At 39.6% G+C, this 11,585-nt stretch overlaps 1 protein-coding gene across 1 annotated transcript in view; it reads right to left on the reverse strand.

The window, feature by feature from the left end:
* The window catches only part of METAP1 (methionyl aminopeptidase 1), a 56,572-nt gene extending 48,159 nt beyond the window's left edge, over positions 1-8,413 (reverse strand). The window contains exon 1 of the mRNA XM_072940104.1: positions 8,263-8,413. Within this exon, the coding sequence (XP_072796205.1) occupies positions 8,263-8,376 (114 nt within the window). The 5' untranslated portion in view covers positions 8,377-8,413. The remainder of the gene's footprint in view (positions 1-8,262) is intronic.
* Between the last annotated feature and the right edge of the window lie 3,172 nt (positions 8,414-11,585).

Genomic DNA, 11,585 nt, shown 5'->3' on the forward strand with positions numbered 1-11,585 from the left:
GTGGCAGTAACTGCAAAGTGAAAAATGTATGTTTACAGTAGTGAGCTGGTAGCAACCTCTTTAACCAAGTGTTCAAATCTAGGAGCGGGACAACCAGGCATTCTATGCCTCCTGATGTGATTTAATACGAAGTACACAGCATCATCTATGAGTCTTGTCAAGTGAATCTTGACAGAACCTAGTTAGGCCTTTGGGCCTAATTCTGGCTTACAGAACAGACAGGTGATAAAACTTAAAGACACTATGAGGAAACAATCAGATAATCAAGAACAACATGGATATCTACAAGACAATTGACTAGTCTCTTCAAAAAGTCAGCAGCATCACAATAAAGATGAAAGAACTGTTCCAAATTAAAAGAGACTAAGAAACATAACAATCAAATGCTATGTGTGAGCTTTGATAGGATCCTGACTTCAAAAAATAAAAAAAACTTAACTATTGAAGATGCTCAGGCACAGGGAACTATATTCAATACCTTGTAGTAATCTACAATGAAGAAGAATGTGAAAACAAATATATATTTGTATATGTATGATTGAACCATTAGGCTGTAGACCAGAAACTGACACAACACTGTAAACTGACTATACTTCAATAAAAAAAAAAAAATTTTTTAATCAGTCTTCCAACCTCTGGAAAGAAAAACAGTGCTCAGGAGGTAACGAGCAATCTGAATAGGACAGACTATTAGATGATATTAGGGAATTCTTGTCAATATTCTTACATGTAACCATGGTATTGTAGTTAAAAATGTCCCTGTGGTTAGAAGATGCATGCTGAATATTAACAGGTGTGGTGTCATATCATCTGTGACTTATTCTCAAATGTTTCAACAAATATATTTATACAAATGCAATACACACAAGCACACATAAATAAAGCATTTAGCAAAATATTAATATTAATGTAAGTGTTGGGTATACAGCAGTTACAAGATTTTTTAATTTTTTTCTATAGATTTGAAAATTTCCACAATAAAAAGCTAGGGAAACTCAATAAAGTTCTAAAATAATTAAGTGGAAAAAAAATCCTCCTCTATAACTTTCACTCAGCACCTCCTTGTCATTTAAATGTTTTTTTTAAAGTACTTCCTGTCCATACAAGTAACCATAAGTCCCTTGAGAACAGTTAAATTTCTGCAGGTTTACAGATATGAAAATAGTCCAATGAATGTTGTTATTCATAAGTAACACATCAGACCAGATTGGCAAAAATCAAAATGTCTATTAATATCAAGTTTTAGTTAGGATATGGAACAATATAAAGTTTCTCATGATGGGAGTATAAAAGCACACATTGAAAAAAATATGGCACCATCAAAACAGAGCTGAACACATATATATCCTATGACCCAAGAATTTTTCTCCTAGGTGTATACCCAAGAGAAACTCACAACAGGTGCCAAGAGTTAGGTACAAGAATGTTTAGAGCAGCACTGTTGATAATAGCAAAACCTTGGAACAACCAAAATTTTCATCAACAAATGGATGAATAAACATGTGTTAATTCATCAGAACACCATACAGCAATGAAAATGAACTGGAGCAACATGCAACATAGATGAATCTCAAGAACATAATGTTAAACAAAGAAAGCAAGTTGCAGAATACTTGCAGTGATTTCATTTATTAAAATTTCAAAAACATCAGGGGGAGGGTATAGCTCAGTGGCAGAGGATATGCTTAGCATGCACAAGGTCCTGGGTTCAATTTCCAGTACCTTCATTAAAAAAAAAAGAAGGAAAAATATCAAAACTAAGGAATCAAATATATGAAAAAGCAAATGAATGATAAACACAAAATTCAGAATAGAGAGTACCTTCTGATTTTTTACTTGTTTTACTAATAATGTTCTTCTTAATAATTTAGGTGGTAGTATGGAGGCATTTACTACATCATGTTCCTTTAGATCCACATTTTGTTGAACCATTCATCCATCCATGGATATTTAGATTGTTTCCACAACTTTGCTATTGTGAACAGTGCACAAAATGAAAACTCATTTCCAATGAATAATTGAAGAGAAATTTCAGAAGTTCCTTCTCCCAGGTTCAACTATAGCTGCTAAATACACACATGAAAGGCAGACTTAGCTTAAAGGGTGCGTTGAATTGTTCTTTATTCAAAGTCAGATCCAAGACTGATACTAATCAAAGAAATCAAAATAAAAAGATTTATAATTGTTGAGATCAGCACTACCTGCCCAAGCATGAATAAGCAAATGCTTCATGTTAAAACTGTGAGGTCAAGAGAAGTTCAAGATCAAGCAGAAAGGATAATTATATTTATATCTGGCTACATTAAAACTTTAAAATGGAGAGAATCCCAGTGGTTTTTGCTGTATAGAGTATTCCCGCCTACATTTCATCTACTAAATGGGTTTGCTATTAATACCAAAGACAATTCCTCATTAATAAGGAGGGAGCTACCATGCTACTGCTTCTCCCTCTTGACATGTAGAGCTAAGTATGTGCTTAGCAATGGGCTTATGTGTCTGTCACTCCTACCAAATTAAAATTTACTAATTTTACAAGCATGTCAAACCCAAAGAAGACTTACCCTCCTCCAAATAAAAAAATGACTAAAACTTTTACCACAAACTATATGAACAGTGTAATACCACATCTATTTGTAATAGCCCTTCAAGCTCTAAAAAAGTAATTCAGAGCTAAAGAGTTGTTTCAATTTTTGATTATCTACCTACCAACCAAATGACGCTTGCTTTGTGTAAGTTCTACTGGAATACATAATTCATGACAAAACCCCAACATAGGCATTTATAATACAAGCATGTCAATAAAAAGACATCTCTCTTTATCACCAGAAGGTCCTCTAACAACAACATATTGACTACACTGTGAGAACTATTAGCAGCTTGGGATGGTTCAATTCTGGGTTCATGTAACAGTCCAACCATTATTCTATACTCCCAAGTAAATCAAAATGATTTAAATTCTACAAGAACATTTTTTGAAGAGCAGTTAAACAGCAGCTAAAAAACAGAAAAAAAAAACTAAATTCAACTACACAGGAGTAAATAAAGGACAGTACATCTCTCACATAGTATATTATTCAGCTATTACGAAGGATAATATAAATGCAGCTGTAACAGACATTGCCAATATTTTGGTTAAGACATAAAAGTGGGCAAAATCCCTAAGATTATATTATCATGCCATTTTGATAAAAACACATACAAGTAAACGCACATAAATGTATGTAAGAATATATCAATATATTTGTAAGACTATCCATCAAAAAACTCACAGAAATTATCACTGGGTAACTTTTTACCTGTATTTTCTAATTTTTCAACAATAAATAAAAAAAATTTTAACAAAAAAAAAAATCACAACCTCTCTAGACCTTCATCCTATCTTTTTGTTTTTATAAACAAAAAGCTAAGACAGCTGTACCCAAACACCTAACAGCAATATCCAGGGGTAGCATGAGGTAATGTGAGGAATTTAAAGAAAGTCCCTAGAAACAAAAAGTATAGTATGGTAATACCTCCACTGATGATGAAGAAGAGTTCCAGAAACACTCTGCATTGTCAGGAAGTTTGTTACTAAAGGAGAAAGAGTTTTAGAGGGCAGGGCTGCATTTCACAGATGCTACGCGCTAGAAGGACAATTCATTCCTCACTTACAGCTCCAACCTACCAGATGCCCACCCACTCACTTTCTCCCTGAAGACCCAGTCAGTCATCTTACACTGCCACTGCTTCTTTGAAAGAACCTGTTGCCAAGAATTTGTTCCAAATGTTCATAAACAAACTACACTTCTCAGACATTTTTAAACTTTCCTTACTACTGTAACAGTACTAGACATAAGGCTATATGCATAATACAACTATTTACTGAACACTGTGTGAGGCACTTATTTACCTTCGCCTCAAGTCCATGAAGAGGGTGCACCATTAGCCCTTTCTCACAAAATCGAAGATGATTTACCCAAGAACGTGGTAGCAAAAATTTTACGCCCAGGTCAGACTCCAAACTCAGTTACACTATACCACCTTTTAAGTTCTCCTGCCTTTTAAAGGGTTGCGAATCACTCAGGTCCTTCTCAGTAGGATCCTTTAACTGAAGACAAGATAGCATCTGCCCTGGGGTGTTCACTAAGGGCTGAAATGCTCTTTGCTTTTCATTCTCAGGCCTATTGACCTTTTCCCCTTTTTACTTTCATTTAAGGAACTGAGTGCCTACTGTGTACAAGGCACTTAAAGAAATACAAAATGAGTACAGCACAGCCTCCATCCTCCAAAAACTCTAACAAACTCCTAGGGACTAGGAATAAATTACCAAACTACTATTAAAACTAGTGAAGTGAACTACCATTAAATAAGTTGGACACAACTATAAAGAAACACCATCAAGTGTCAGGAACTCCTGAAAAGCTCAATTTCAAGTGGAATGGGTTTTACTCATTTAAAGGACCAATATTTTTCTTAAGCATCTTAAATAAAAATATTTCTAACTTCCTAAGCATAAAACACAGTATAACAATTTAAAAAGCTAACACTGACTAAATTTACTGCTGTGCTAAGTGTTTTACACTTAATATTTAGTCTTCACCAAAACCCTGGCATTAGTACTATTCACAGCACCATTTTAAAAAGCTGTAACAAAAAACAGGTTATTTGCCCAAAGTCTCACAGCTAGTAAGTGATGGAGTTGGGATTCAAATGCAGCAGTCTACCCCTCTATTCCTCCTTTTGATACATTGATTCAAACGTTTATCGACCACCTACTTACTACATACAGAGAGCATTGTGCTGAGAAATGATGATAGGGCAATGAACAAGATAGCTTATTCATGATCCTCACCTTCTGATTAAAAGACAGATAAACAAGAATACAAATGAGATAATTACAGATTGTATAAAATGTTATAAAGGAAGTAAGCAAGGTGATGACAGGGTAACTGGGAAAGGCTTACTTTTGTTATGGCCTCTCATAGTTTTGTTCTCAGTTTGTTTCCAAAGACAAGCTGGCCAGACAGCCAGGCTGGGGACCAGAGGAGCAAGGAGAAGAGAAAAGACAGACCACTGCTACCGAAGAAGATTCGAGAAGCAGCAAGAAGTCCTAGTTTCAAAAAAAAAAAGTCCTAGTTTCATCACAAATGTGAAAATTGGCTTAGAAAAGTTAGTAATTGATCAGTCTCAAGTTGGGACTGAAAGAATAAGTGTGATTTCAGAAGACAGGTGGCATTTGGGTTGAAGGAAAGAGTATAAATACAGCCTCTAGTTAGAGCAAGAAGATAAAGCTGGACTCAAAAAAGGTGCCCTGACTACAGTGCTAGAATCCTGCAAGCAATGGTAACTCCATTTGTTATGGGTGGGGAATAAGCACAGACTGCGCTCTGCTAGGAGAAAAATAACTTCTGTAGAAAAGGTTTTGTTCCTTTGGTTTTTGTGGGTGTTTATTCACAAGGTGGAGAACTACAGCAGGGAAATGAATTAAAAGATCACTACACCTAACTTGGTGAGAAATTTTAAAAATCCACTACAGGAGGTAGTAATAGGAATGAAGAGACACAGCTTCAAGAGCAGGTCAGCAGGATACATTTGACCACAGGTACAGCAATGGTACCAGAAATATACCTGCAAAATCCAACATGAAATATCTCCCATCCCACCGTACTGAATCAACCCTGCATGTCGTCACAAATATGTTGGCATTTTTCCACAAACCCCAATGAGCCAATGTTCTTTCTACTGAATAATACTATGCCTAAGAGAATACTACCTATCCTTGCAGGCACTATGTAGAACAGTATGAAGGGTACTTAAAAAACTAGAAATAACATTACCATATGATCCAGCAATCAATGCCCTGGGCATATATCCAGAGAAAACTAATTTGAAAAGACATATGTACCCCAATGTTCATAGCAGCACTATTTACAATAGTTAAGACATAGAAGCAACCTCAATGTCCATCAACAGGTAACTGGATCAAATTATTATATGTATACACACACACACACACACACACACACACACACACTATGGAATATTACTCAGCCATAAAAAGGAATAAAATAATGCCATTTGCAGCAACATGGATGGACCTGGAGATTATTATATTAAGTGAAGTAAATCAGACAGAAAGACAAATATCATATGATACCACTTATATATGAAATCTAAAAAAATGATACAAATAAACTTATTTACAAAACACACATAGAAAACAAACTTATGGTTATCAAAGGGGGAGGGAGGGATAAATTAGGAGTTTGGGATTAACATATACACACTATGATATATAAAATAGATAATCAACAAGGTCCTACTGTATAGCACAAGGAACTATAGTTAATATATTATAATAACCTATAACGGAACAAATCTGAAAAGAGTACATTTATTTATATATATGTATGTATAACTGAATCACTTTGCTGTGCACCTGAAACTAACACATTGTAAATCAACTATACATCAATTTTAAAAAAAAGAGAATTTCACCTATCCTTAATGAATATGATTTCAGACCATCTCTTAAAAATCTCAACAGGTAAGTGTACATATTAACTCGTTTAACATTACAAATGCCAGCTAATTTTAAAGACAAAGTTAAAATATAAACTACATTATTCTCTCAAATGGTACACAATTTCCAAAAGCAAACTATTGAGTTTTTTAAAGTCCAGGTCCCACATAGGCCTTAACAAATAAGAATTTGAAAATTATTTTAAAGAAACAAAAGGACTCAGACCAGGTTTAGCATGTTAAGTAGTTCCAATGCTATTCTTAGAACTAACAACACTTCTTCAAGTGCAACTTTTTCCAAATGATACTAACAAGGTCAAAGATCATATCCCATCTGAAAACAAGACCTGTATAACGTAGCTATGATCTCTTACTTACAATGGCTTATCTACAAGTGTTGGACCTTAAGGATTTTACTTATATGTAATTTTACACACATCTTTATGAGTACACGTTTTATATTTGAAATACTTATTTTTTATTGTTTTTATGAAACAGTGCTACACTATATGGTTGGCCTTCAAAAAAATGCCTTGTTTAACCAGCATTTCACATTCATTGGCTAATTTGGGCCTCAGGACAATCTTACGAAATATGTAAGTAGAAGTATCATCTTCCCCTCTATACAGTGGTGGGAGTGGAGCTCAGAAAGATTAACTTGACTAGTTCGAGACCTCCCAGTAACTGGCAAGGGCAGGGTCGCGACCAGGCCTTCCGATTCTCTGTTCCAGCTCTCCCCCCCGCAGGACACTACCAATTTAACAGTTGAATATTCATGTGTCTCTTCAACAAGCCTGGACTGTAACTGAAAGCCAAACCACTGCCGCCGGGCCAATACTCTCAGCGTGGAAACGCCAGCGGAACACTAGCACTCTTCAGTAAACATAAACAAGAGCACACGTTTCAGTCCGGACCCCATTCAAGGCTGGCTTTGCTCCACCACACAAAACTTACTAAATTACACTATGGCCTCAAAGCATAACCCTTAACAAAACTGTCTTTTTCACTAGGTCGGAAATTCAGTAAATCAGAAGAGGTGACTCATACCATTAACTTACAGTTTTGCAAATTAACAATTCTGGATGCCAAAGGAAAAGAATGAATTACACAAACCCCTTTCCATCTCCAACCCCAAAGTTGCTTAAGTGTCAAAGCGCAGCAATAAAACCAGAGACAGAGGTGGGGCTGGAGCTAACATTCTTCCTCCCTACGACTTCCATCGTCCCAAGCAACTCACTCCTCAAAGCCCAGCAGGTCTCTTCCTACACCCAATCCCGTCGGGACCGGAGTGACTACCTGCCCCGCAGCCCCCGCGACCAACACCAGAGCCCTGCCAGGAACTGCGACTGTGGCGACTCGCACGGCTGGGACTGCCCGTTCCCCCGGTGTCCCCACCTGCTCCCGGCTGCCCGCACACCTGGCAGCCCCTGCCCAGGCAGAGGATGCGCGGCGAGAACCGACCCCCAAATGCGGCGTCCTAGGGCCGCCGGGAGACCCAGGGCAAGTCCGCTTCCGCCCCCAGCCCCCACGGCCGCGACGGACCGCGCCCCCGCCCCTGCGAGCAAGACACGGTTTCGCAGGGGCCCCCCAGGTCCCCCCGGGGCGGGAGGGGGCGGCGGCGCTGCAGATGGGGGGGAGGAGGAAGCGCGGCCGGCGCGCACGCCCGGGGAAGAGGAGGAGCGTGTCCCCGACCCGCCGCGAGGGCAGGCGGAGTGCCGAGGGGGTCGGCAGAGGCGGCGCCGCGGGGGAGCGGGCGTCTACCTGCGAGCAGAAGTACGAGCCCTGGATGCCCAGCTTGATGCAGGTGGGACACTGGAGCTTGGCCTCGCTGCTGCAACCGTCTGTCTCGCACACACGCGTCTCCACGGCCGCCATGCTGCCTGGCTGCTAGAGGAGCGCCTCACGGAGGAAGAAGGGGAGGAGGGAGGGAGGGACGGCGGGGTGGAGGGAGGGCAGGGGAGGGGAGAGAGGCCGGGCCAGGGGAGGAGCTTGGCCCGGGCCAAGGCGCGGGAGGCGGCGGAGCGGAGGGCCAGCGCAGACCGCGCTGCGCGCCCCGCCCCCGCCCCGCGCGCGCAGCTGGCGCCCCGCCCCGCGGCCCTCGCTCCGTCCTGTCCCGCGGCCCCCGCCTCCCCGCGGCCGGCGCACACGTGGGGGCAGCCAGGGATCCCGGCCGATCCCTGCACCGGCTCTGGGAGGTCCTGCTTCTGCCCGTCGTGAGTGCGACCTCCCGGCTCCCGGCGCAGGCCCGGTGCAGCCGACCAGGAGAGCCCCTCACGCCTCGCGCTTTCTCTGCCTAGCGCGAGCTCCCCAGTCGTCCCTTACTGACTGGATCCCAGGGTCCTGAATGACCCCCTCAGTCTCAGGCGGTTGGAAAGGGCGCTCCACACCGCTTTGTTGGTCCATCCGGAATCTCCTCAGAAAAGCAAAGTAATTCCCTTTTGAAAGTTCTATTTCTCTCTGATAGTATCTACCCTGAGGCCTAAAGGACCACTGCTCATTCACAAAAAAGGAAGCCAGGGAACTGTCAAGAGGTGGGCTGAGATTTGTGTCCGCCCTCCCTCCTTTGTGCCCGTTTTTTTCCCCACACCTCCATTCACAGTGTACAGCTGTAGTGATGGTAACGCAACTGCTAGATATTCAATACGAACAATAATTTTTTGTATTATCCCAGTTGATTGTTTAAGGGATAAATAGGGGAGAATTGATCATGAAATGTTGGAGTTGAAAGGCGCCTTAGAGGTACATATATAAAATATTTTTTGACAAAAATTGGACCATACTATGCAGAGTATTTAGTTATTTGTTTTCTACAGGTATGTTGTGAACTTCCTTTATTGTCATCAAATATACTTTTACCACATAATTATAATGTTTTCTTAATATTCTACTGTATCAATAATTTACTGAGCCAAATGCACTAACAATAGATATTTAGGGGTTTTTTTAATTATTGTATATTATAAACAAGTCTTCTGTGAATATACCTTTTTTGTTCGAACTTTACACAAATCCTTATTTACTTAGGATGTATTCTTAAAAGTGAAATTGCTCCATCAAAGGGTTATCACTGTTTATTGTTTTTCATACAGTTTGCCAAATTTTTCTTCAGAAAGTGTGTACAAACTTACACTCTGGTCAGAACTATATTAGAGATCTTATTTTCTGAGATTTACTAGTGCTAGATATTATCTATTTTTAATGCTTTTCATTTTGATAAATGGAAAATTGTAATTTTTATTAGATTATAATAAGGCTGAAATTTTTTTATGATTACAGCATTTGTATTTCTTCTTTTATGTGTTTGCTTTTATTTGTTAAAACTTCTTTTTTGCAGAGCAATACTAAAATAAGAGTCAAGGCACAAATTGGCCACGATACCATCACTTAAACACGTCAGTGTTTCATCTGTTCTTGTTACCTTCAATCCTTATCCACGTGCATACTAAATATTTACATATTTGTAGTTATCGATAGAATACTTTATTCTCCATTTTCACATAGCACTATGCCATGGATTACTCTTAGATTTAGGGAAAACAGTAAGTCCTATTCCTTTTCTGTATGATAGCTCTTTATGTATTTGATACTGTCATGTCTTATAGTTTGTCACTCCTTACAATATTCCCTTATGTTTTATAGTATGATTAGATCCCTTGCAATCTTTGTCCATCTACTCGAGGAATTCCAGTTTGTTGACCCCTGGTGGATTGTGTCCAGGACTGAGCTAATTAAATAGAGGAACAAGAATTTCTGAAAACTCTAGTTTAAAAGACCCTCAGGGTTCTTCTCAAGCACGAGGAGGCTGGAAACTCTCCTGCTCTTGCTGGCCATCTGCTCCGGAGGCTGCCGCTTCCTATCAGCTTCAGGAAAGCAGTGCTGCGGGGCAGTTAAGAGCACAGATGTTGCATTAAGATAGGCACACCTGAGTCAGAACCTCTGCCTCCAAACCCCTTCCCTTAGTCATGTTTCCATGGGCAACTTGCTTAACCTCATTTTCCATATCTGAAAAATACAAATTAGAGTACCTATCTCATAGAGTTTTGTCATAATTAAATTGGATAGACTTTGTGAAGTGCTTAAGAGCCCAACAAGTGATGCTTATTATCAATATTAGTTAGCCTTGCCATCAGCTTCTCTTTTTTTTTGGTCCCCTTTATCCCCACAAGACAAGAAGTTGAGTGAGATAAATTTCCTAAGACCACCTTTCTGGCTGTTCTTAAGATAATCAATTTTTATGCTTTTGTTTAAGCATAAAAAAAATGACAAAACAAATTTTTACAAAATAACATCATAGTCCCTGTTTTATTCTCTTCCTTCTGATATTCTAACTCAAAGTCTCCATTGGACATCGGTTTCTGTTTTAACTCCGGTGGGCAAAGTTCAGCCAACCCACTTCCAGGTAGAAGAATGGACTTCAGAGTCTCAGATGAGAATTTGGCATTTTGAAGAGTTCTTTCGCCCTGAAAGCCCTTGTTTCCCTGGACTTTTGCACAGAGAAAAATACTTTTGAGATAGTGTGTAAGCACATACCCAAAACCATCATCTGAGCACATGCCCAAAGCCATCTGTCCAACTAGCTACACTGCTTCAAGTGTCCATGTACAGTTCACACTCAACGTGGTCAAAAAGAAACTATTGTCCTCTATTTACCCACTTTTGCCACCCCCTTTAAATCCATTTTTTCTCCTGAATTCCCTATATTGTTTAGTGACATCCTTTCTACTCTTTTCTCCCAAGTTAAAAATTAGGCTCCCTCTTCTTCCCCATGTCCCCACATAAAATTAATCACTCAGTCCTATAGATTTTTATCTTCTAAATATTTGTTTTATATGTTCTGTCTATTCTTTGGCTGCAGTTTTAGTTTAGGCCACTTTAAGCCTTTGCTTAGACTATTACAGTAGCCTCTTAACTGCCTCTAATCCACTGAATCTAATCCTCGCCATCAAACTGATTGTTCTAAGAGACAAATCTGATAATTCCTTTCCCCTGTTAACATCCTTCACTAATGTAAGACTTGTAGAGCTGGAGCCAGGGTCAAAGAGGTGCCCAGAGCCTATGGAGTTGGGGCCCATGAAACAGTCAGA

This window comes from Vicugna pacos, chromosome 2 (assembly GCF_048564905.1).
Source record: "Vicugna pacos chromosome 2, VicPac4, whole genome shotgun sequence".
Classification (NCBI taxonomy): Eukaryota; Metazoa; Chordata; class Mammalia; order Artiodactyla; family Camelidae; genus Vicugna; species Vicugna pacos.